At 42.7% G+C, this 25,713-nt stretch overlaps 1 protein-coding gene across 1 annotated transcript in view; it reads right to left on the bottom strand.

Moving 5' to 3' along the window:
* The window catches only part of ZNF407 (zinc finger protein 407), a 509,082-nt gene that overhangs the window by 187,613 nt on the left and 295,756 nt on the right, over positions 1-25,713 (bottom strand). Inside the window, exon 6 of the mRNA XM_060244080.1 lies at positions 19,745-19,828. Within this exon, the coding sequence (XP_060100063.1) occupies positions 19,745-19,828 (84 nt within the window). The remainder of the gene's footprint in view (positions 1-19,744; positions 19,829-25,713) is intronic.

Genomic DNA, 25,713 nt, shown 5'->3' with positions numbered 1-25,713 from the left:
CAGGTGGTGTTAAAGGACCAATTATGTCGTCCTTTGTGAGGGGACAGAAGAGATGGAGGAGGCTAGCCTCGATGGCAACTGTTGCTGCCCTCAACCATAGGCCTGCTGGAATATCTCTGTCTTGCAGATTCTGTGGAACTATGCTAAGTCTTGCAGGACACAGATATCATTAGGCAGAGATTTCCACCAGGCCAGTGCAAGGGCTGAAAAGGCCCTAGTTCTGGTCAACGACAGCTGGATCTCTTTAGAGCCAGGGATCACCAGGAAGTTCTTTTCTACAGAGCGTAACACTCTTCTGGGGGATATACCAGGAAAGGCAGCCTTGTAGATATGTTGGTCCCTGACTTGTTTAGGGCTTTGAAGGTTAGTACAAAAACCCTGAATCTGGGCAGCTATTCAACCTGGACCCAGTGCAGCTAGAAGAGCACTGGTTGTATGTGTGCTGTCAATGTGGTCCCAGGACGGACTCTAGCTGCTGCATTCTAGACCAGTTGTAGTTTCCAAGTCAGTCTTAAGCGTAGTCCTATGTACAGCGCGTTACAGAAGTCTAACCTGGAGGTGACCGTTGTGTGGATTACTATGTTTAGGTCAGGCTAAGACAAGAAGGAGAACAGTTGCTTGATCTGGTGTAGTTGAAAAAAAGTCAGTCTGGCACATTTGTGATCTGAGCCTCCACTGGTAAGGAGGCATCCAAAAACACACCGAGACTATTGATGGTGGGCACGGGTGTTAAAAGCACAGTCAGGAGCCAGCTGGCACCTCAACTCTGGATTCCGCCCCTCCCCCAACCAGCCACAGAACTTTAGTCTTTGATGGGATTCAGTTTCAGCCAGCTCTCCTTCAACCATCCAACCACAGCCTCCATCCCTTCAGCCAAAATAGATGGGGTCGTATCCAATGTTCCCTCTAAGCTGCAGAGTCTTGTGAGCAAAAATGTTACTTTGGGAGTTACTGGCATAAAAGTTATGAGCTACTGGCATTAAAGTTGGGAGCTACTGCATAAATTAGTGTGCTCTGGGGTCAACTTTCCTGAGCTAAGACAAAAATGTGTGAGCTGGTGGCTAAAAATCTTTGAGCTACCTCATGCTAACTCAGCTTAGAGGGAATACTGGTTGTATCTGTCTGTCCATCTATCAACAGATACAGCTGGGTGTCACTGGCATATTGATAACAACTCAGCCTAAAACTCCACACCAGATGGGCAAGGAGGCACATATAGATGTTGAACAACATTGGAGAGAAGATAGCCACCTGCCTACAAAAAGTATTGAAGTTGCATCCTCTCTCCTAGCATCACAAAGGGAGGTTCCCCATCAGAGGATTTTACCTTATACTTCCTACTGAAGATATTCAGTTTTTCTCCTGCGAGGTCTGTGATGAGCAAAACCACCACTTTGTGTTTTAACAGTTTTTTCCACTGGACAGAGAACATGCTGGGGAGAAGGAAGTCTGTCAATGGCTTTGTAGGCTAATTTCAGCTACCTTTTAAGACATGCTAATGCAGGGGTGTCAAACATGCGGTCCAGGGGCCAAATCTGGCCCCTGGAGGGCTGCTATCAGGACCCTGAGCAACTGGCTGTCATCTGCTTCCTTTGCTCTCTCTCTTGCTTCCTTCTGCATCACAGCTTGCTTTGCAAGGCTTGCTCGTTTGCACAGGAGCTACAGAGCAAAGCTTCTATTTTCTCCAGTGACTGAGGTTCCTCCCTTGGGGATGAAGAGGCAGAGACAAAGCTTGCTTTGCCAGGCTCTCTCAATTGTACAGCAGAGGTACTGAGGCAAACCTCTTTTCCTTCTGTTGGCTGAGGCACCTCCCTCTCCTGGTCCCCTGGGGAAGGAAGGAAAAAGCCAGAGCTTCCTTTGCCCAGTTCCCTGGATCGCATAGGAGAGATGCAAATAAAGTGCCTTTAAGAACAATGAGTGCTAATGTTTTAAGTTTTTGTTAAATCTTTAATTGCATCTGTCTGTGTCCTTTATAAATTTATATCTCTGCTACCTAATCTTAAATAGGTGCACACATGGCCCTGCCTGACATGGCATGGCCCAGCCCAACAAGGATTTATGAAAGCTCCAGCCCTCATAACAAATGAATTCAACAATCCTGTGTTAATGGGTCTAGCTAGAGACAACAGAATGGCCAAGCTTCCCCCTTCTCCTAGTTGGGGACAAAGGTTTAGACGAAGAAGAAGATATTGGATTTATATCCCGCCCTCCACTCCGAAGAGTCTCAGAGCGGCTCACAATCTCCTTTATCTCCCTCCCCCACAACAGACACCCTGTGAGGTGGGTGGGGCTGGAGAGGGCTCTCACAGCAGCTGCCCTTTCAAGGACAACCTCTGCCAGAGCTATGGCTGACCCAAGGCCATTCTAGCAGGTGCAAGTGGAGGAGTGGGGAATCAAACCCGGTTCTCCCAGATAAGAGTCCGCACACTTAACCACTACACCAAACTGGCTCTCCTTTAGAGAAATGAAAAACCAGATAGTCTCCAAGAAGGAAATTCCTGGAGATCATAGAATCACAGAATTGGAAAGGACCTCAAGGGTCATCTAGTCCAACCTCCAGGAAATGCTTCTCTGACATGGCCTGGCCAGGGAGAAGAGAAACAGATATGATAAAACCACTTGGCAACAGGAAGGAGGTCTCTGGATGCTGCGCCCATGAGCACACACAGACCTCTCACTGGGAGGGCAGCCATTGACCATATACTTGCCTCAAGAGTTACAGCAATACTCAAAGTAATGTACATTGTAGATATATAGAACTCCTAAGCTAAAGAGCTTGTTCTATATTTTAACATCTGATAGGGCATGTATAGAGAAGTGTGTGTGTGGGGGGGAGGATTTGCTTTTTACATACTTCTTTTGTATCCCTTGCTCAATCTAGTACTGAACTAAAAGTATGCTTGTAAACATTTTCTTTTTATTAAATAATTTATAACTTTTGATGCAAAAAGGATTTAGGAGTCATAGTGAACCATACACTAAACATGAGTCAGCAGTGTGATATAGTAGCTAAGAAGGCAAAAAGGGACTATGAGGAGCATATTGCAAAAAACATAAAGACCAACAATAAAACTTTCTTCAAATATATTAGAAGTAGGAAACCAGCCAGGGAGGCAGTGGGGCCCTTGGATGACCATGGGGTAAAAGGATGACTGAAGGAGGATAGGGAAATGGCTGAAAAGCTAAATGAATTTTTTGCCTCCGTCTTCACTGTAGAAGACGAGAACTTTTTGCCCATCCCAGAACCACTAATTTTGGAAGGGGTGTTGAAAGACCTGAGTCAGATTGAGGTGACAAATGAGGAGGTCCTACAACTGATAGACAAATTAAAAACTAATAAGTCACCGGGTCCGGATGGCATACATCCGAGAGTTCTGAAGGAACTCAAAGTTGAACTTGTGGATCTTCTAACAAAAATCTGTAATCTTTCATTGAAATCTGCCTCCGTTCCTGAGGACTGGAAGGTAGCAAATGTCACCCCATCTTTAAAAAAGGTTCCAGAGGAGATCCGGGAAATTACAGGCCAGTCAGTCTGACTTCAATACCGGGAAAGTTGGTAGAAACCATTATCAAGGACAGAATGAGTAGGCACATTGATGAACACGGGTTATTGAGGAAGACTCAGCATGGGTTCTGCAAGGGAAGATCTTGCCTCACTAACCTGTTGCATTTCTTTGAGGGGGTGAACAAACATGTGGACAAAGGAGACTCGATAGATGTTGTGTACCTTGACTTCCAGAAAGCTTTTGATAAAGTTCCTCATCAAAGGCTCCTTAGAAAGCTTGAGAATCATGGAGTAAAAGGACAGGTCCTCTTGTGGATCAAAAACTGGCTGAGTAATAGGAAGCAGAGAGTGAGTATAAATGGGCAGTCTTCGCAGTGGAGGACAGTAAGCAGTGGGGTGCCGCAGGGCTCGGTACTGGGTCCCATGCTCTTTAACTTGTTCATAAATGATTTAGAGTTGGGAGTGAGCAGTGAAGTGGCCAAGTTTGCGGATGACACTAAATTGTTCAGGGTGGTGAGAACCAGAGAGGATTGTGAGGAACTCCAAAGGGATCTGTTGAGGCTGGGTGAGTGGGCGTCAACGTGGCAGATGCGGTTCAATGTGGCCAAGTGCAAAGTAATGCACATTGGGGCTAAGAATCCCAGCTACAAATACAAGTTGATGGGGTGTGAACTGGCAGAGACTGATCAAGAGAGAGATCTTGGGGTCATGATAGATAACTCACTGAAAGTGTCAAGACAGTGTGCGTTTGCAATGAAAAAGGCCAATGCCATGCTGGGAATTATTAGGAAGGGAATTGAAAACAAATCAGCCAGTATCATAATGCCCCTGTATAAATCGATGGTGCGGCCTCATTTGGAGTACTGTGTGCAGTTCTGGTCGCCGCACCTCAAAAAGGATATTATAGCTTTAGAGAAGGTGCAGAGAAGGGCAACTAGAATGATTAAAGGGCTGGAGCACTTTCCCTATGAAGAAAGGTTGAAACGCTTGGGACTCTTTAGCTTGGAGAAACGTCGACTGCGGGGTGACATGATAGAGGTTTACAAGATAATGCATGGAATGGAGAAAGTAGAGAAAGAAGTACTTTTCTCCCTTTCTCACAATACAAGAACTCGTGGGCATTCGATGAAATTGCTGAGCAGACAGGTTAAGACGGATAAAAGGAAGTACTTCTTCACCCAAAGGGTGATTAACATGTGGAATTCACTGCCACAGGAGGTGGTGGCGGCCACAAGTATAGCCACCTTCAAGATGGGTTTAGATAAAAATATGGAGCACAGGTCCATCAGTGGCTATTAGCCACAGTGTATGTGTGTATATAACATTTTTTGCCACTGTGTGACACAGAGTGTTGGACTTGATGGGCCGCTGGCCTGATCCAACATGGCTTCTCTTATGTTCTTATGTTCTTAATTTTGATCTGATCAACAGAAGTACAACGTCCAGATCACATGAAGTGATGGTATCGCTTTACTCTGCTCTGGTTAGACCTCACCTAGATTATTGTGTTCAGTTCTGGGCACCACAGTTTCAGAAGGATATAGACATGCTGGAGCATGTTCAGAGGAGGGCAACAAAGATGGTGAGGGGTTTGAAGACCAAGTCCTATAAGAAAAGGTTGAAGGTACTGGGTATGTTTAGCCTGGAGAGGAGATGACAGAGGTGATATGATCACCATCTTCAAGTACTCGAAGGGCTGTCATGTAGAAGATGGTGCAGAGTAGTTTTCTATTGCACCGGAAAGTCAAACCAGAACCATCGGGTTGAAATTAAATCAAAGAGTTTTCATCTAAACATTAGGAAGAACATCCTGACAGAGCACTTTCTCAGTAGAATAGGCTTCCTTGGGAGGTGGTGGGCTTTCTTTTCTTGGAGGCTAGATGGCCATCTGACAGCAATGTTGATTCTGAGAACTTAGGCAGATCATGAGAAGGAGGGCAGGAAGGGTTGCATCAGTGCTTAGTTCTTGTGGCTCCTTCTTACACTCCCAAGAAAATGCTGTGCATCATTCTGGAGTCTGGAAGCAATTTTTCTCCAGGCCACTTTTACCAGGAATCCTGGAGAGTCCCTCCCTCCCCTTTTTTTTGCTGTCTTCTGGGTTTGGAGCAGGAGTCACTGAGTGTGTGTTGTAGGGGAGAGGTACTTGTGAACTTCCTGCATTGTGCAGGAGGCTGGATTAGATGATCCTGGAGGCCCCTTCCAACTCTATCCAGAGTGATCTAAAAGAACTGTGATACATATATGGAACCCACAGCTGAGCAGACTTTTACATTCCTGTTAATAGGGCAATTTTGCTCAAACAGATGCATGGGGAAAGCTGTTCCTCCACTGCAGTAAAGAAGGAAACCTTCGAAGGTGAAGAAGGTACCTATGCACAAAAAAACAAAGCTATGGCACTAATCTTCATATTTTGTCTGGAAGGAATGTTCTAGTTTATAATCATCATTGAGAGTATGACTGCTGATCTACAAAAGTTTGTTACCTTACTTCCAGCGACTATTTATCATTGAAAATGTGGTATAATTAAATTCTGAACATTTCTACAAGGACTGGCATTGCTGGAAATAAAAAGTAATACAAATCCAAGTAATACAGATCCTCTTCAAAAATCACATTCCCTCTTAATAAGCATTTAATGAAAAGGCACAAAGTATACTGGGTTAGTTATACTTTATACAGAGTATTTTTCTTTTTGTCACTGGGTTGGGGGAAGGTGAAGGGAAAGAGACTACATTATACATTAAATTCAGTGCCGAGTAATGTAACTGCACATTAAAAGTCAAAGAGCAGTTCACATGAGAAATAGAAACGCAAAGTGAGCCACTCATCTGGATAAAAACACATATATTATTAAATTTTCTCTCTATATTACATTGACCTATAAACGCTTAGATATGCAAGACTGAAATGAGCAAATGGACCTGATCATACAAACAGGATCTGTTTTGGCTATATGAGCCACTGTCTTCAAAAAATTCATGAGACTATCTGAACAGAGACACAAACTGTGAAGGTATTTCTAGGTTCATAGTAGCTGCCTCAGGACTGCCATGCAGATGAAGCTTGTCTTATCAGATTCATCAGGTGTCACATACTTTCCTGAAGGTCATATCTGCTTTTGTAAGGTTTGTCCTCCTCTGTTAGTTACATAGGTCCATCACCCTTTATTTTTCTTTCTTTCATTTTTTTCTAAAAATGCAAAGGCAGAAATTCCAGTCACTTGGTACAAGATCTACACTCTGACCCCAGCTGAAAGGGAAATGAACTACTGAAAGCAAAACGTAAACTTGCCCAAATTTATTTAGGTATTTGTAATACTGTAAAGAAAATAAAAAGCACAGGAAACTGATGTTTAAACAGCACAAAGAAATTCTAAATCCTGGATAATGGCAAGCATGACTAGCGCTAACACAGACATGACCTTTAATTATTATTTATATTTATTTATATTTTTGATTTAAAACCTGCCTTTCGCTCGGTGGGCCCAAGGTGGGCAACAACAATCAATAAATATACAGAGTTAAAATTAATTTATATGATAAAAACAGTATAACACACTATAACGAACATTAATTTCTACAGATGGTGGTATCCAATTTCATCTACTCTCCCATATAGTCCCCAGCTGGCATAAAATAATGACAATTCAACAAATCATTTTCACAGGGCTGCAGCAGCAGGGAGGCCACATATTAGTGAACCCCTACTGCCTCAATCAAAGGCCTAGTGGAACAGCTCTGTCTTACAGGCACTGCAGAACTGCAACAGTCCACACAGTGCCCTAATCTCCAGTGGGAGCTTGTACCAACAAGTAGGGATGAGGATAGAGAATGTCCTGGCCTGGGTTGAGGCAAGGTGGACTTCTTTGGGGCCAGGGTTCCATCAGATGTTGATCCATGGAGCTCTCCAGGAGGTATATGGGAAGAGGCGGTCCCACAGATATGCTAGTTCCAGGCTGTTCAGGGTTTTGAAGGACAAAACCAGAACCAGTACTCAATTGGTAGCCAGTGCAGCTGGCAGGGCACTGCAGCAAGCAGGCCCACCACCACATTCTGCCCCCAGTGGAGTTTCTGGGTCAGATTCAAGGGCAAGAGAAAATTGCAGTAATCCAGTCTGGAAGTGATCGTTGCACGGATCACTGTGGCCAGATCCCAGACAGAAAAGTAGGGAGCCAGCTGTCTAGCCTGCTGTAGATAATAAAAGGCAGTCCTAGCTACTGCAGTGACCTGGGTCTTCATGAAAAGTGAGGCATCCAGGATCACTCCAAGACTCCAGATCCTTAGCGCCAGTGACAATAGTGCCCCGCCAAGAGTCGGGAGTCTTATTCCCGTACCCATCCAGACACAGGACCGCCGTCTTTGACGGATTTAATTTCAGCTGGCTCTGCTGTAACCACCCTGCCATGGCCTTCAGCACATGACCCAGGTTTTCCAAAGCAGAGCCTGCATGGCTATCAACAGATACAGCTGGGTGTCATCAGCATATTGATGGCAACCCAACCCATACCTCCATACTAACTGGGTGAGGGAGCACATGTAGATGTTGAACAACACTGTTGACTGGATTGCTCCCTGTGCTGACTTGATTGCTCCCTGTGGCACTCCACACTCTAGTGGGTAGCACTGGGAGACTGTGTCACCAATTGCAACACATATACTAAAATTGGAACGAAACTGGATGGATGGAATAGCCATCCTCTGTCCCCAACTCCAGAGGAAGGAGGAAAACCATTATAGGGCAGTCCGCTTCACACCTATGTCAGTGAGGCAGGAGGTCATGATCATAACTGACCTTGATGAATGCTGCTGTCAGATCTAACAATAACAGCAGCTCTGACCCACCTCAATCCAGGTGTCTTCAGAGGTCATCTGTCAGGGTTACCAACACTGTCTCCACCCCATGAAAACTGGATTGGAATGGGTCCAGGACAGATGCTTCATCCAGGAAAACATGGAGTTGTTCGGCAACCACTCTCTCAATTATCTTTCTTATTCAGGAACAGTAAGTTTGATAATGGGCAGTAACTGGATAGAACCACAAGTCCAATGATGGGGATTCAGGGGTCTGCCTTACAGCAGTTGGCCTCTTTTCTCCAAGATCGAGGACAAAGGGTGGTGATAGGGGAAGAATCATCCCGAAGGCACCCACTTATATGTGGTGTGCCACAAGGTGCAGTTCTGTCCCCGATGTTATTCAACATCTATATGCGCCCCCTTGCCCAGACTGTTAGGAGGCATGGGCTGAGATGTCACCAATATGCAGATGACACCCAGCTCTATCTATTGATGGGTGGTCAGTCCGACTGTACCTCAGAAAATCTAGACCTGGCTCTTCAAGTTGTAGCATCTTGGCTCAGGCTGAGTTGGTTGAAGCTGAATCCGACGAAGACGGAGGTTCTCTACCTGAGCTGGGGTGGTCCAGGGTGGGAGATCCCTCTGCCGGCTCTTGACGTGGTGTCACTAATACCGGCCCCTAAGGTCAAGAGCTTGGGTGTGCTCCTTGAGTCCTCTCTTACAATGGAGGCCCAAGTATCAGCCACTACTAGATCCGCCTTTTTCATCTTCAGCGGGTGCGGCAGTTGGCCCCTTTCCTGGAGCACGACGACTTAGCAATGGTGATCCATGCTACGGTCACCTCAAGAATAGATCACTGTAATGCTCTCTACATGGGGCTACCCTTGGTGCTGACTCGGAAACTACAGCTAGTGCAGAATGCTGCGGCACGGCTGTTAATGGGGCTACCCCGGTGGGAGCACATTCGGTCAGTGCTGAGAGAGCTGCACTGGCTACCTATTGTGTTCCGAGTCCGTTTCAAGGTGTTGGTATTGACCTTTAAAGCCCTCTATGCTCAGGGGCCTGTCTATCTGCGGGACTGCCTTTCTCCACATGTTCCCCAGAGAGCACTGCGTTCAGGGACAAAAAATCTATTGTCCATCCCTGGACCAAAGGAGGCTAGGTTGCGGCTGACGCGAGCTAAGGCCTTCTCGGTGGCAGCACCAGAATTGTGGAATGCTCTCCCGGAGGCCATAAGGGCCCTGTGGGATCTCTCTACTTTCCGCAGGGCCTGTAAGACCGAACTGTTTCGATAGGCCTTTGAGAGCTAACCGGGAGAGAGCTGCCACCCTACATCATATGAGATCACCACTTATATTATATTGTAGTGATACAGCACCATGAAATGAAATGTTTTTAAATTTAAAATTGTAATTATCTTTTATTGGTTTTAATCTGTAAAAATGAATGTTGTTAGCTGCCCTGAGTCCGCTTGCGGAGAAGGCGGGATAGATAGACAGGCAGGCAGGCAGACAGACAGACAGACAGACAGATAGATAGATAGATAAAGGTTTCTTCAGGAGCGGTCACACTACTGCCTCTTTCAATCCAAGTGGAAAAACCCCTGACAAGAGGGACAAGTTGACAATCTCTTCCAGGGGGACTCAGCCAGGACATGCACGGGTCTAGGAGGCATGTGGTGGGCCTTACAGCTGCCAGGATTTATATTTAACTATTATTTATATTTATTTTTATTTAACTATGGATAAGGTTGGTGGTGATAAGACTGGAAGGAATTTGTGTGTGAGAAGGGAGAGGCTGGAGGCAGTGGTCCTTGCAGCAAGTATCAACAGTGTTAAAGCAACACTGACCCCCATTAACATTACCAGTAGCTAGCAATAGTATCTGTGTGCCTCATACCTTAATTAAGGCAAGCAGGGTGAGGGCTAGGATTGCTAGACCATGCCTAGCAACTAGTGGGAGTTCAGGGAAGACACAAGAGCATGGCACAACAGTTAGGGCTGCCAGATTCCCTCCCCCTTCAGGGTGGGGTTTCCTCTGATTTTGGGGGCTCCAATCTGCTATTGGCCAGCTGGCTAGTGACAGAAGCCCCACCCCTGAAAAACCCTTCCCATGCTGACATCGTGAACAGCGACAACTCCCTGCCCTCTCCACTCCTGGAAGGCTCCTTCCCACACCCACACCAGGCAGGTAAGCAGACCTGTCAACCCTAACAACAGTGTGAAGTCATGATTCTCTAGGAATCACCAGAAACTCTTTAAAAAAATGTTTCTCCCATTGCTGCCTTGAGTGGCAGGAGGGAATGGGAGCTGGGGACATGGAGCCTCCCACCTCTAGTATGGGCCTGGCAGCACTAATGCGTACAAGAATTCATGCAGGTGATAGGAAAGATTCAAGTCCTTGGCCCCACAGTTATAGTTTGGTGTAGTGGTTAAGTGCGGCCTTGTGTCAGTCACAGTTCTCGAAAGAGTTGTTCGATCAAGAGCAGTTTCTGTCAGAACTCTCTCAGTTCCATCTACCTCACAGGGTGTCTGTTGTGGTGAGAGGAAGGAAAAGAAGATTGTAGGCCACTCTGAGACTCCAAGTGAAGGGCGGGGCATAAATCCAATCTCCTCCCCCTCCTGGGAACAAGAATACAAATTTGTGTATAAATCCAATCTCTTCTTCTTAAGGGAACACAAATATTATAATACCAATGGTTATGGAAGAATATTTGGATCTGAGAGCCACAATGACTATTGATTTGATCATCAGATCCTCCACTTAAAAATGGCTCTTTTGTGTTTTTGAAGTTTTATTGAAAGCTTCAATTGGACTGTGACTGGTTTTTAGGTCAAACAGAAACCAAATTCTACTGGTCAGGGTACCACAATAAACTGTTTTGCTTGAAAAATAAGTAACTAATGAGTAAATTGTTTTATCACATGGCAATTCACTAACTAATAACAACGTAACTTGGCAAAATGCTTCCATTAATCTTCTTTCAATTATTTTGTGAGTTTGTAATAAGAAAATAGGAAGCAAATATGAACACAAAATCCCAAATTCAAATGCACGTTGATTTGACCTTGCTGAGATTGAGAGGGAGAGACTTTGAAATGGAAAAAAGTACAGAATGATTAGGGGGTTGTAACACCTTTCCTATGATGAAAGTTTGAAGAATCAGGGACTTTTCAGTTTAGAAAAGAGACAGCTAAGGGGGAACATAACAGAAGTATATAAATTATGTATGTGGAGTACAGAGAGGGGACAGAAATAACTTTTATTCCTTTCCCAAAATACTTGACCTCAAGAGCATCCAATGAAACCGATGGGAAGAAGATGCAGGGTGGACAAAAGGAAATACTTCTTTATACAATAAGTGATTAACATGTGGAATTCGCTGCCAGAGGATTCAGTGATGGTCACAGCCAATAGCTTTAAAAGAGGATTAGACAGATTCATGGAGTATTGGTCTAACAGTTGTTACTATCCACACACACATACACAAACACACATGCGGCCCGCCGCTCTAGGCAAATGCATAGGTCCAGGGCTTTTTGTAGAAAAAAACCAGCAGGAACTCAGTAGCATATTAGACCACATCCCCTAATATTAGCATATTAGGTCACACACTTATTAGCATATTAGGCCACACCATCTGGGATAATCAAGTGCACACCGAACTGTGACAGTAACTTTTCCAGGCCCTGCAGCCATTCTGGCCAGACAGCCAGGCCCCAGGGAGGCTGCTGCACAGTACATCTGGGCCCTGTGATCCCTACCTGGCCCTGGGGAGGCTGCTGCACAGCGTGGCTGGGCCCCATGAGCCTCGCTGGCCAGCTAGGCCCCAGAGCGGCTGCCACGTGGCTCAGTTTGGCCCAGTAATCCCCGAGGGCCACACCAAATGACCTCGAGGGCCGCATACGGCTCTCAGAAAGGAGGTTTCTCACCCCTGGATTAGAAGGATGAATTTAGGGAGGCTCCAGTACTGGGCCAGGGATGAGATAGGAGGTTCTTCCTTAGTGAAAGGAGCAATCTCCTGAAGATGAAGAAGAAGAGGACAGACTTGGGTGCTGTAACGCTTGCTCCTATCCCCTTCACCACTTTTCCAAGACTTAGGAAGCCCCAAAGAGGATGGATGCACTGGTGGGGGAAAATGGGATGGTATCACATAAATGGAACCTCCACATTTAGAGACAGTAAAACCTATGAATAGCAGGGCCAGGAGGCAACATCAGGGAAGTCTTTGGTCTCTTTGCCCTGTTGTTGGCCTTCCGAAGTAGCTGGTTTGTCACTGTGCGAAATTCGGTGAACCACTGGTCTGATCCGGTAGGGCTCTTCTTAAGTATGCAAAGTGTGAATAGAATATAGTGAAGTGAATTAAATCCATATCTTAAAATATGGCATCATTTCACAGTAAAATCACGATGAAAGGAACTTTGGACAAGGCAAAAATTATCTGCAAAGGTGATTGCAGGGCAGCTACCTATATGCCTTTCCTAATTAATGGCTGTATTCAAAAACTGAAGCTAATGTCTTTCTTTGGAAATAATGAAAAACTCAAGTGTTAAAAACTGATCATGGAATTATAAAATCATCATGTAAAATGGATCAAACAAATCAGCTTTTGATGATGCAAATATGAGAAATTTGTTATATATGGATGAATGTCCTTGGAGAGGTTAATGGTATACCTGCTTAGTTGCTTCGAGCAAATCTCCAGCAGCAACTGGAACAGATTTGTCCATTGGAACTAGCACTCCAACATACAAAAATTTAAATTAATATTTTAAAAAATCCTTTTGCTCAACTGAGAATTTACAAAAATGAAAAGCGGTTGCCATTTTCACAGTGGTGTCCTCTGTCCTCTTACACCAAAAATATTGGATGCCCCTTGTAAAATGGTGCATGCTTTGATATGTTCATGCATCAACTAAAACAAACTAGGAAACAGTGGATTATTTGTAGTGATATGCAAATATAATTAACTAAAATGCATATAATCAAATAATTAAGATTTCCATAACTGGCTATTCATGCGAAGAATCTCTGACCTCACATATAAGAGGTATGGTTCAAACACAATGCCAAACCATTTGGTGCTATGCCTAAAGGTAAATGTTGGGGACTAAGAGAGAAGTATGTCCCCAGCTTAATTCAGAAGAAAGTAATCCACCACATGTTTGGGTCATATAGACCTATAGCATCTTGGATGATTCTCTCTTAGGGTTTTTTTTTTTTTTTGGACAACTCTACTTTTTGTGCATACTTTTTCTAACTTCAAAAACCATAGGCTAGAATTTGTGCCAGCCCAACTAAGTTTCTAATAATATCTTTCTAATAATGTATACATCTCCCATTGCTATAGTAACAAAAAAAAGGGTAATGGACTCTTGTTTCAAGTAGGTTTCCTGCAGCAAATCTACTACCAAGCAAAACTGCAGATAGCTGAGCTCAACATCAAAAGTAGAAATCTCATATAGTTCTACTTTCAAAATAATTCTTCTAAATAGTTACACTGGCTCACAGTGTGCAGAAGGAAAGGTTTAAAAAAAATGAAAAGCAAAACAATCAGAGTCCTCAGCATCCAAGTCAATGCTCCCCATTGTCAAACATCTGTCAGAGAAGAAAAGCTCTCCTAGTGGATATCAATCTACCTGATGCCTCCAGGCTGTGGGGAGTGGGGAGGCTTATTTAGCTGCCCAAGATTCCTAAACTGCATGTGAGGATTGGCTCTCTTGCCCTTGAATCAAGGGTCTGTGACAGGTGATAAAAGTAAATCTTGGATCAGCAGACATTTTGTGTCAACCCCACAGACAGCTTGTATTGCAGCAGGGAATTATTTAAGCCATTTAGACCACTTTTGATACCTATCCCTCTTCAAACCTGAGTACAATTGGCTTGGGCACTCTGTGTGCAAGGCAAGCCATGTCAAAAAGAGGGATATGGAAGGGGGAAGTGAAATGCACAAACAAAATCACACTGCTTGGCACTGCTGTAAAGCAGCATACTAAAAACAATATTGTGGGATCACCTAAGTATGATTCTCAACGCAGTGGAAGGTGTACTTGTACTTTGCTGTGAAGAAAATAAGAAGACACAGATAATTTTCATGTGAAATAATATTTTCTGACTGTTTGTGTCACAGAGGTGGATAAATGCCAAAAAGACAACTGAGTTACTGAGATATTGGAGATACTATTCTATATATGTATAAAGTTAATAGTAAAGTAATAATGGGACTGTGGCCTTACATAAAACATAAACTTGGGTCTGCTTGATTCAGATTCCATGATCCGTAACTTTATGTGCCCTGAGATCAGAGCAGGGGAAAGGCTGGCTCAGATGGACACATGCCACCCTGCAAAGGCAATTTTAATTAGAATTTGCTGTCTCAAAACCACTCAAGTGAATTGTGAGTTATTTATATTTTATACACATAATACCACATAGTTTACTACATTCACAGTTCTCAGGGAGTAAAGTAACTACTAACAAGGTTCTATTTGAGAAGCCCTGTGGCACAGAGTGGTAAAGCTGCAGTACTGCAGTCGGAGCCCACTGCACACGACCTGAGTTCAATCCCAGCGGAAGCTGGTTTCAGGTAGCCAGCTCAGGTTGACTCAGCCTTCCATCCTTCAGAGGTCGGTAAAATGAGTACCCAGCTTGTTGGGGGGAAAGTGCAGATGACTGGGGAAGGCAATGGCAAACCACCCTGTAAAAAGTCTGCTGTGAAAACGTGAAAGCAACGTCACCCCAGAGTCGAAAATGACAGGGGACTACCTTTACCTTTTTTTGAGAAGAAGCTTAAATAGAATAGAGGCTGCTTTGTTAGATGTAGCGACTGGTCCTTACTAAGTATGCAAATATGTATGCACATACAATGCTAAGAAGGGGGGAGTTATAAATAACAGGTCACACAAGATAAGAAGTACATGAAATGTAATTTCTCTAGTTTTGTTAAGTGAGTCAGCACCTCTAAAGGCTGAGGAATCTAAAATCCTTGCTGAATCTGGGACAAAGGTGGTAGTATTCCTGATAAATTCTAATCCAGCAGTCTCATGCAGGAATTTCCCTTTGAAGTACTTTTATCGGGGAATTATGACTTTTAAACTAACAGTGTGTTACTGGAGGTTTTCTCACTGGTTTCTGAACACTGTCATTTTTAATGTCAGATTTGTTTGCATGCATTTTTTTTTATAGAGAGACTGATTTGTTTGTCCTATGAAAGCAGAAAGGCATTACTTGACAGATAATGAGGGTATGCAAACATATGACCCAAAGGTAGGATAGCTGATGTTATCAGTCCTGTAAAATTATTGCCTGAGTTGATTTGGGGATAGCGTTGGCATCAGGTTTTTTGCAGGGTTTTATCACTGGGTCTGTCTTTGCTGGGTGCTCGCTGTCATTGACAAGTAAGTAACCGTTTTTCTTGTGGGATTGTCTCTATGCAAGGAAAGACCTACCAGCCAAGGAATGTGTCATACAAATCTCATTGTATCTCATTGTCTACCTGATGCCTCCAGGCTGTGGGGAGTGGTGCAGCTTATTTAGGGTGAGCTGTATGTTACTGATGATGCATTGAACAACTCTTGAGCTGGGAACTGCAGTTAAAAAACAGTGGTATTTTGTTGGGTCCAAAAGACAGTGAAACAATCACCAAATGGAAGGAAATGTCTTCAGTATGCGCATACAGTAAAACAGACATGTGTACTCATCATATATGAGAGCTATTTGGGTAGCACATGCAGTTTTCTATTTGGAGGAAATTCATTTGTATGAGGCAACTGTTAGCTGTAGTAGTAGAAAGCAACTGCACAGGAGTAGAAAGCAACTGCACACCTGAAATCTTACTGAAGGCTCCTTCCTCTGGTCAACCTTTTAAAAACTCCCCAGATATTCACTAGAACACGACAATAGCAGAAATATCAGATTCAAAAAGAATAACAAAATTTTTAGTTCTCATAGTTGTTGGAAATTACTGAAAATATGGAAAATGGGCTGCCTGATTTGAGACTTAAAAATAAGAAAGCAAATGTAAAGCATACCGCATTTATTATGCACTCAAATTTCATGATTACTACATTGCATGTTTTAAAGGGCTTATTCATAATTTGACCAATTGAGGTTAATAACACAAGGGATTTTGTCACCCTAGCTAACTGAAAAACTTTATCACATTTCACAGTCTGCCAATAAACTGACCTTTCTCCGCCACTACATACATATTTTAACATTTCACATTGCTGAAGCCCATGAACAAGCAGCTATCTCTATTAGCCAATGATCACCTTGAAAACATCCTGAGAAAAGCCACTTCTAATTTCTTAATGGAAATTTCATAAGTAGCGTCACAACCAAAGTTCATGTAAATTTTATTCAAAATATGCTGATTACGTATTGGCAAGCTATGCATATTAGCCATGGAGCTCCAGTTGATACATTGATTGCCTACACTGTAGAAAACTCCCTGTTGAGGGGAAAGTACACTCCACAAATAAAAATCACTGTGAACTGCAACATTTGAAAGATGGTCAGAGGGATGTCTGCTACACACATACTTATTCATAATTTGATCTCTTATCTATAATGCGTGAATGACAGATATACAAGTTCACCTCAAAAACTGTGGAACTTCAACAGCTTTGGCAAGGAGTCCTGGCCTTTGGCCATGTTGACTCACTCACCCGTAATGCCTCAGAACAGGGTTGCTCACATATTTCTCCTTCTCCTCGTACTCAATTCCCTTACAACCGGATCTGGGCCAACTACTTTCTGCACAATCTGTTTCAGGGCTCTCCTTAATCCTCCTTCAGAAAGAAAGCATCACCAAGGCCAAGTAGAACCATCTGTCCATTACCCTGATTAGCTGTGGCCCACACCTAGCTCTTCCTCCAAGCCACACTTGTCCTGTCCTCTTCTCCAATGGATCAGCTGGACTCACTGGTCAAGCAAAGTCCCTATCCTCTATGACATGTTTGTCCATGCTTGACCATCAAGTGTGTGGGGTGGCACCTGGTCAGCTTCAACCAAGACTAGCCTCACAAAGATGGCAGGCACAGATGCCTATTTCTTGGATGTCCATGTCTACAGTATCAGCCTCAGTAGCTGCATGCTTACCTACTCTTTGGGTGACCTATATCTTTGTAAATCAAGACAAAAACTAAGTATTTCATTGCAGCTAGCTGATACATTCAGCTGCCAGTAATTCAACTGGACAGGAAAGCAAGGGATGCACATCTACAAGTGAACCAATCAACAACCATGTAGTCAAACTGCCCCTCAAACACTCCTGTCTTCAAACACGCTTTTTCCTACAGAATATTTGATTTTTCTGTAAAAAAAAATGTAGAAAGTGATCCAAAGAACTGAAGCCGCCCTGAGCCACCTGGTGGGAAGGGCGGGATATAAATTACAAATAAATAAATAAAAATAAATAAATCTCTACCCCAATAGGTAACTGAAAACTAAATATAGAAGCACACCAGAAGGGCACATAGGCTTTCCATGCATTCTTTATGGGTGTACTATCTTGGGGGGAGGGAAGGGGGAGGGGAGAGAACCAGGCTGCTAATTTTAAAGGCACTGGTACGTATACATCAATGTAGGCCTTTAGTTGTTGCAGCACTGTTTTATTTTGCACTCCAGTACATATTCTGGAATACAAAACCTCAAACATGGAACAACTTGTAATAAGCCTTTTATTTCACATCTCCTATTGCTTCACTGTATACCCGTGTACCTGTTTGTTTCTTCAACAACCTAATGAGAGATGGTAACTTACCTAAGGCCACACATTTATCTGAATGTCTGGACAAAGAGGGATCTCTGGATTTGCCTTTCCAGCATCCAAAACCCAACCAACACTGTCCTCTACATCATTCTGGTCCCCATGTAGGACTACACTGATCAGACATGTAGCAGTTATTCAGGTGAACACACAGTCCAGTTGTACCAAGAGAACACAAACTGAGCTTCCTTTTCAATTCTGAATGTGACGGATTGAACAAGCAAGCAATAATAGATTAAACAAAGGGACTATTTTCCATTCACACTTGTTTATGGAGATGATGTTCAAAAGCCATAAAAACCTGTCAACATAGCAGCATGAGCACGGCTGGCCATATGGAACTCTAGGGAACAGCACTTTTTCTGCCATGCCAGGATCAGCTTTCATAAGGGAGCCATTCTATATACTGTTGCTGTTGCTACACAGTAAACATGCTCCTGAGTGCCCATGGTAGAGGGTCTTGCCACAGCATGTAATTGGATATTGGGAGGCTCTGTGTTGGAACATAAACTTCTAGGGCAGAAATAAGGATGGGACAGCAGTATGGTTATCAAGTCTCGGATATTCTCTAATATGCTGAACAACACTACCATGCTGTTATTACAACAGAGGCTGACGTATACCAATAAGTCCCTTTGCTTCCTATATAGTATTTCCTCCATAAATTACAACTCTATTTTCAGAGGCCTTAGTCTAGTAAGAAGACAACAGGTTTTAACCATACAAGAGTTTATAAAAGAAACTGCACAATTCTAATTAATTGTGAGAATGGTTGGCTTTTCTCCAAATATGCATGATTGACTAACCTCTCATCATAGCTGCAAATACCCTCCAGGAAAAGATATGAATGGATGCACTTTAAAAAAAAAACACCTCAATGACAGCTAGCATTCTGAACTGGAAATGGGTACATGACGAAAGATAAATAGACCTGCATTCAGTATCCATTAGCAACACCTCTCTGTTTTACTGCAAGAGACTAACTGAACAATCCTAAACTGCTAAACCCTTGCAAGCCCATTTACTTCAATGGGCTTAGAAGTGTGCAACTCAGCACAGGATTGCACAATAACTTATAAAATCTGTTTTAAAACAAATAAAGGAAAATACATTTGACAAATGTTTCATATGTTTACAATTTCAATTCAGAAGAAACTCCCCATTTCAACATTATTAATATTAAAGGTATTAGACACTTTATCTATTTTAGAGATAAAAACCTCTGGGATATATCCTATCTATGAATGACAAATCACTTTAGATTTGCAAAATAAAAGTGACTTGGAACAGGACTGTGTTGAAAACAATGGCCACAGCTAAAAAAATTCTCTGACTATATCATTTTAACCCAAGAATGGTTAAACTGACTCTTCCAAAAGCATCATGTAATACATAGTCTCCTTGGCCTTGAAAACAAAACCTCACATTAATTTTCAGACACCTATTATTCAATGCACTGGCTGGAGGGGGTGGTGGAATATTCACATTCAAAAATAATGGCATTTGATACAGATCCTAGTTGTCCCCATTTGTAAATGGAAAAAGCAAAAACAAACAGCAAATGGATACACCTTCTGGACTGTAATGCGCTATATGGTTTGCTTTATTCCCCAGCCTGGATGACAGTCCTTGCTGCAGAGAAAATACCAAAGGGTAAAAGACAGCTTAACTAACCTGTGTGTTGCCTCCGATGTTTGGTGAGGGCATGACGTGTCCCGCCAGCAAAGCCACAAAGGTCACATAGGAATGACTTCTCGCCTGTTGCAACAATAAACAGATGAGGGACTGCGGAGGTCACAGATCATTAAAACATATCTATCAAGGCTTTCAGGGTTACTAATTCCTCCAATCAAATGTTTCCATGTAAATATGTCAAATGGGAATGAAATTACCACTGCGGTTTATTGACTGTGATAAAATCTGAAAAGCACCACTGAACATAATTACATACTTGTCAGACCCATAAAAATTAGCTTTATTATCAATGGAATGGTTTTGTACAACTTCATTTCTGTTAGATGTCTTCCAGATGGGGCTGCTTTATGCACTTGAACAGTTTTTATGCATATCCTGATTTTTTACAATTCCCATACATCTGGCCTTTCTGTGCTGAGCAAAGACTGCCTGGAAAAGTTAATATACAGTGTGTGTATATATATGGTTCTGCTTAAATAAAAATATATTGAATTTACCAACAAAATAAAGACGCTGAATGAATTTTAACTGATTTGATCACAAGACCTCAAGAACCTCCCAGTAAACTGTAGGAATTAAATTATTTTTCCACAAATAGAAAATAGGCAGCAATAAAAACCTACATTATTCAGTACCAACAGCAGCTCAACAGTGTTTATGTTTCTAAAACTTTCATAACAGTGAAAATAAGTCTGGGAATTACTAGAGAAATTGGAGTAGCACTTGCATTGTTCATCTTTTAATGATATGTCTTTATTCGAAGCCTCTGAAACCATTAAGAGATAGATTTGGCAGGCGCACTACTTGTTAAAAGTGTGTAAATGTATACTTATAAAGTATTTTTATTCCAGATAAAATTTTGCCTTTTGCAGTTTATAAAGACAGTATATCATTCTGCAGTAGCATTTTTAGTCAATAAAGCCCGGGCAGATTCATCCCCCAAGACCAACGAAGAAGGGCATTATAGAATAATAATACTAACCTTGGAGAAAGTCAGTGAAACAATAATATCGCTTTAAAACACAAATGAGTCATTTTGCTCATTTGGAGACAAACTGTACCCTCCTACGCAGATACCAATTAGATGGAACTGAGAAAATATGTCTGATAAATGGCAACATTTTCTTTACACCTTCTCCTCAGAAAGAAGATAGTTTACAGATTACAGAATACTAGTGGGATTAAGTGGCTTGTTCGTCAATTCCCATTGGTAGTACAATGCAGGTCTTTAATTGTCCCGGTCCTTAACAGTGCACCAATCTACTCTGGGCAGGTTTTCTGAATCCTTGTCAGCCATTTTGTCAGCTGCCTCAAAAACCATTTACAGTTGGAGAGGTAGGATCTATGTCTTTTAAATGAATAAATAAAATCTACATTACTATATGTGTAGGAGGGAAGGCAGCATGGTATAGCCTGATCTTGTCAGATCTTGGAAGATAAGCAGGGTCGGTACTTGGAAGGGAGATCACCAAGGAAGACTCTGCAGAGGAAGGCAATGGCAAATCATCCCTGCTTCTCACTTACTTGAAAGTCCCTTACTGTGGTTGCTATAAATCGATTGTGATAGTAGGTGCATGGAGTGATGGTTTGACAATGAAGGGATGGGGCCAGCAGGGAAAAGAGAAGAAGGAGGGCCAGCAGGAAATTTGGGAGTCAACTGTTTTATGCAAGCTACTCTGAGAGGAAAGAGTTCCTGCCCTCAGAAGTGTGTAGAGGAGCAAAGGGAAGAAGGGGTACTAACATTGCCAAGGCATGTCTGAACAGCCACAGAACTGGGAGGCAGAGTGAGTGCTGAGGCAGGTGGGGGATGGTGATCTCCTTCCCCCTCACCACTTTGTTCTCAACCTGTAAGGGGAAAAAGGTTGTGGGAGGACAAAAAGCACCCCCTTGTGGTTTCAGAGACAGCCTCTTCATCAGGCCTTCCACCCAGCACTGACATTTCTGTGGGAAATGCAAGACAGATAAGAACTGGAGGTAGGGCGATCTGGGAGAGCAAAGTTCATACCCAGTCCTCCTGAGCCATGACCATGTCATCTGGTCATCCATGGGCAGTCGCTCAGCCTGGCCCACCCCACAGGGTTGTTGTTGTTCAGGCAGTGGAGGGGGCAGTCCTCCTTGAGATCTGCTATAGACCACCAAGTGAGTCAGAGGACTTGGATGAGATACTTCTACAGCAGATTGCAAAGTTCTCCAAGAGAAGGGATACAGTGATCATGGGAGATTTCAATTACCCAGACATCTGTTGGAAGTCCAACTCTGCTAAAAATGTAAAGTCAAATAGATTCCTGACTTGTCTTGCTGACAGCTTCCTTTTCCAGAAAGTGAAGACGGAAACAAGGGGATCTGCTATCTTGGATTTGATTCTCACTAACAAGGAAGAATTGATTGAAGAAGTAGAAATAGTGGGCACCCTGGGCAGTACTGACCATGTGATTTTGGAATTTACAGTCTTAGGGAAGGGAAAAGCTATATGTAGTCAGACTTATAGGTTGGACTTCAGAAAGGCAAACTTTGATAAACTTAGAACTATGCTGGGTAAAACTCCATGGTCAGAAATACTTAGGAGGAAGGGGGTTCAGGAGGGGTAGGAGTTTCTTAAAAGTGAAATAGTGAAAGCAGAATCATAGACGATTCCTATTAGAAGAAAAAATGGAAAAAGCCTAAAGAAGCCAAAGTGGCTCCATAAAAAGCTCTCTAAAGACTTGAGAAATAAAAAAGACTCCTTTAGGAATTGGAAGGAGGGCCTTATACTCAAGGATAAATATAAACAAATCGCCAGTGCTTGCAGAGAAAAAGTTAGGAAAGCTAAAGCTCAGTATGAGCTTAGGTTGGCCAAAGACGCAAAAAACAACAAAAAAGGGTTCTTTTCTTATGTTGAAAGTAAGAAAAAGAGCAAGGACGCGGTAGGCCCATTGCGAGGGCAAGAAAGTGAAATTGTAACAGGTAATGAAGAGAGGGCGGAACTGCTCAATTCCTACTTTTCCTCCATCTTCTTTTCTGCGGGAAACGGTGCTGAACATGGCAAAAACAGAACATATAAGGAGGGTATGAAGTTCCAACCTAGGATCAGTATAGGGGTGGTACATAAACACCTAGTTTCTTTAAATGAAACGAAGTCCTCAGGGCCAAATGAATTCCATCCAAGGGTTCTAAAAGAGCTTGCGGATGTAATTTCTGAGCCTCTGACTATTATTTTGGAGAACAGGAGAGGTGCCGGAAGATTGGAGGTGGGCAAATGTTGTCCCCATCTTCAAGAAGGGGAAAAAGATGATCCGGGTAACTACCGACCCGTCAGTTTGACGTCTATACCTGGAAAAGTTTTAGAACAAATCATCAAACAGTCGGTCCTAGAACATTTAGAAAGAATGGATGTGTTTACTAAGAGCGAGCATGGTTTTCTCAAGAACAAGTCATGTCAGACTAACCTGATCTCTTTTTTTGAGAAAGTGACTACCTTGCTGGATCAGGGGAATGCTGTAGACATCATTTATCTTGATTTCAGTAAGATTTTTGATAAAGTTCCACATACTATCCTTGTTGACAAGTTGGTAAAATGTGGTTTGGATCCTGTTACCATTAGGTGGATCTGTAACTGGTTGACAGATCACACCCAAAGACTACTTGTGAATGGTTCCTCATCCTCTTGGAGAGGAGTGACAAGTGGAGTGCCTCAGCAATCTGTCCTGGGACCTGTTTTGTTGAACATCTTTATCAATGATTTGGATGAAGGAATAGAGGGAATGCTTATTAAATTTGCAGATGATACTAATTTGGGAGGGGTTGCAAACACAGAAGAAGATGGAAACAGGATACAGGATGACCTTGACAGGCTGGAAAACTGGGCTAAAATCAATAAAACGAATTTTAACAGGGATAAATGTAAAGTTCTGCATTTAGGTAGGAAAAATCCAATAAATGTTCATAGGATGGGGGAGACTTGCCTTAGCAGTAGTATGTGTGAATAGGATCTAGGGGTCTTAGTGGACCATACGCTGAACATGAGTCTACAGTGTGATGCGGTGGCTAAAAAGGCAAATGCACTTTTGGGCTGTATCAACAGAAGTATAGTGTCCAGATCATGTGATGTGATGGTATCGCTTTACACTGCTCTGGAAAGATCTCACCTGGAGTACTGTGTTCAGTTTTGGGCACCACATTTTAAGAAGGATATAGACAAGCTGTAACGGGTCTAGAGGAGGGCGACAAAGGTGGTAAGGGGTCTGGAGACCAAGTCCTATGAGGAAAAGTTAAAGGAGCTGGGGATGTTTAGCCTGGAGAGGAGGCGGCTGAGAGGTGGACCGTTTTTGCACACAGCTTACCTCGCAGCCACAATTCTGTTCCCTCCGTAGCGTCCGGTCGGATTTCCCACCAACTGCGCTGAAGTTACAGGAAAAGTTTGCTTTTGCGTAGCAAATGTAAACTGCTAAAACCCAGTTTACGTTTGCTACGCAAAAGCCGCAGCACTTCCTGTAACTCCGGCACAGATGGTGGGAAATCTGACAGACACTGCGGAGGGAACAGGGTTGTGTTTGCGAGGTAAACTGTGTGCGAAAATGGTAGTGATATGATCACCATTTTCATGTACTTGAAGGGCTGTCATATAGAGGATGCTGTGGAATTGTTTTCTGTGGCCCCGGAAGGTAGGACCAGAACCAATGGGTTGAAATTAAATTAAAAGAGTTTCCACCTCAACATTAGGCAGAACTTCCTGACCGTTAGAGCGATTCTTCAGTGGAACAGGCTTCCTTGGGAGGTGGTGGGTTCTCCCTCCTTGGAGGTTTTTAAACAGAGGCTAGATGGCCATCTGACAGCAATGAAGATCCTGTGAATTTAGGGGGAAGTGTTTGTGAGTTTCCTGCATTGTGCAGAGGGTTGGACTAGATGACCCTAGAGGTACCTTCTAACTCTATGATTCTATGACTCCCCAGAGGTAGGACAGGGGAAAAGAGGAAACAAAGAGTAAAAGACAAATTGTAGCCATGTTTAGCTGCTGAGGCTGGGCATATGGGGGGAAGGGTGCTGAAAACTACCTTAATTTATTTGCAAGGCTGTTGATTCACCTCCTAAAAGTGCTATATATATACAAAAAGTAATTTATTTGTATGGAAATATAAGATACCTCCCCTTTTATGGGATCTCTTGGGAAAAAACTAATCTTACATATGAGTAAATACGTTTATTGGAGCTTTTATAGGTTCCCCAGTAAATCAATTGCTTTTACTGCTAATAAATTGTTTTTGTTAGTATTTGGAGTAAAAATAATATCATTAATTGCATTTGTCTGTGTCCTTTATAAAATTTATAACTCTGGTACATGGCAGTATCTTTTATGGCACGTATGGCATAAAGTAACATTTATGTCAGATCCGGCTATCATAACAAATGAGTTTAACACCTATGACCATCCGGTATGTGCGCATAACAGTTCTACTACCCAGATGCAAAACTTTACATTTATCTCTATTAAACTGCATGCTGTTAAACATCTGCCCATTTTTCCAATGTATCCAGGTCTGACTGTATTTTATCGTTATCTATCTATCTATCTATCTATCTATCTATCTATCTATCTATCTATCTATCTATCTATCTATCTATCTATGTTAATTTCTAGTCCACCCTAGTCTAGTGAGCGGGCTAAGGGTGGATCACAACAAACTTAAACAATAACAATAAGCAATAAAAGTAAAAGTAAATAAAGAATTAAAGCAATAAAACAAAACAATTAAAACAATAAAATTACTCCATTTCAGGTGGAAGACAACTAATCATGTCATAGTGCAAACAGAGCTGGAACCAATGACGTCCCCATAGTTCCAAAAGATAATGGAGTGCTGCAACAGGGAGGCCAGACTTGATGTACTATGGGCGTCCGCTGCCTCACTCAAAGCCCTGGCAGAACAGCTCCATTATACAGACCATACGAAAAAGTAGTAAATCAGGTAGGG

Source organism: Heteronotia binoei, chromosome 7, assembly GCF_032191835.1.
Source record: "Heteronotia binoei isolate CCM8104 ecotype False Entrance Well chromosome 7, APGP_CSIRO_Hbin_v1, whole genome shotgun sequence".
Classification (NCBI taxonomy): Eukaryota; Metazoa; Chordata; class Lepidosauria; order Squamata; family Gekkonidae; genus Heteronotia; species Heteronotia binoei.
The sequence above is the reverse complement of the archived record's forward strand: the minus strand, read 5'-3'. Positions and strand labels throughout refer to the sequence as shown.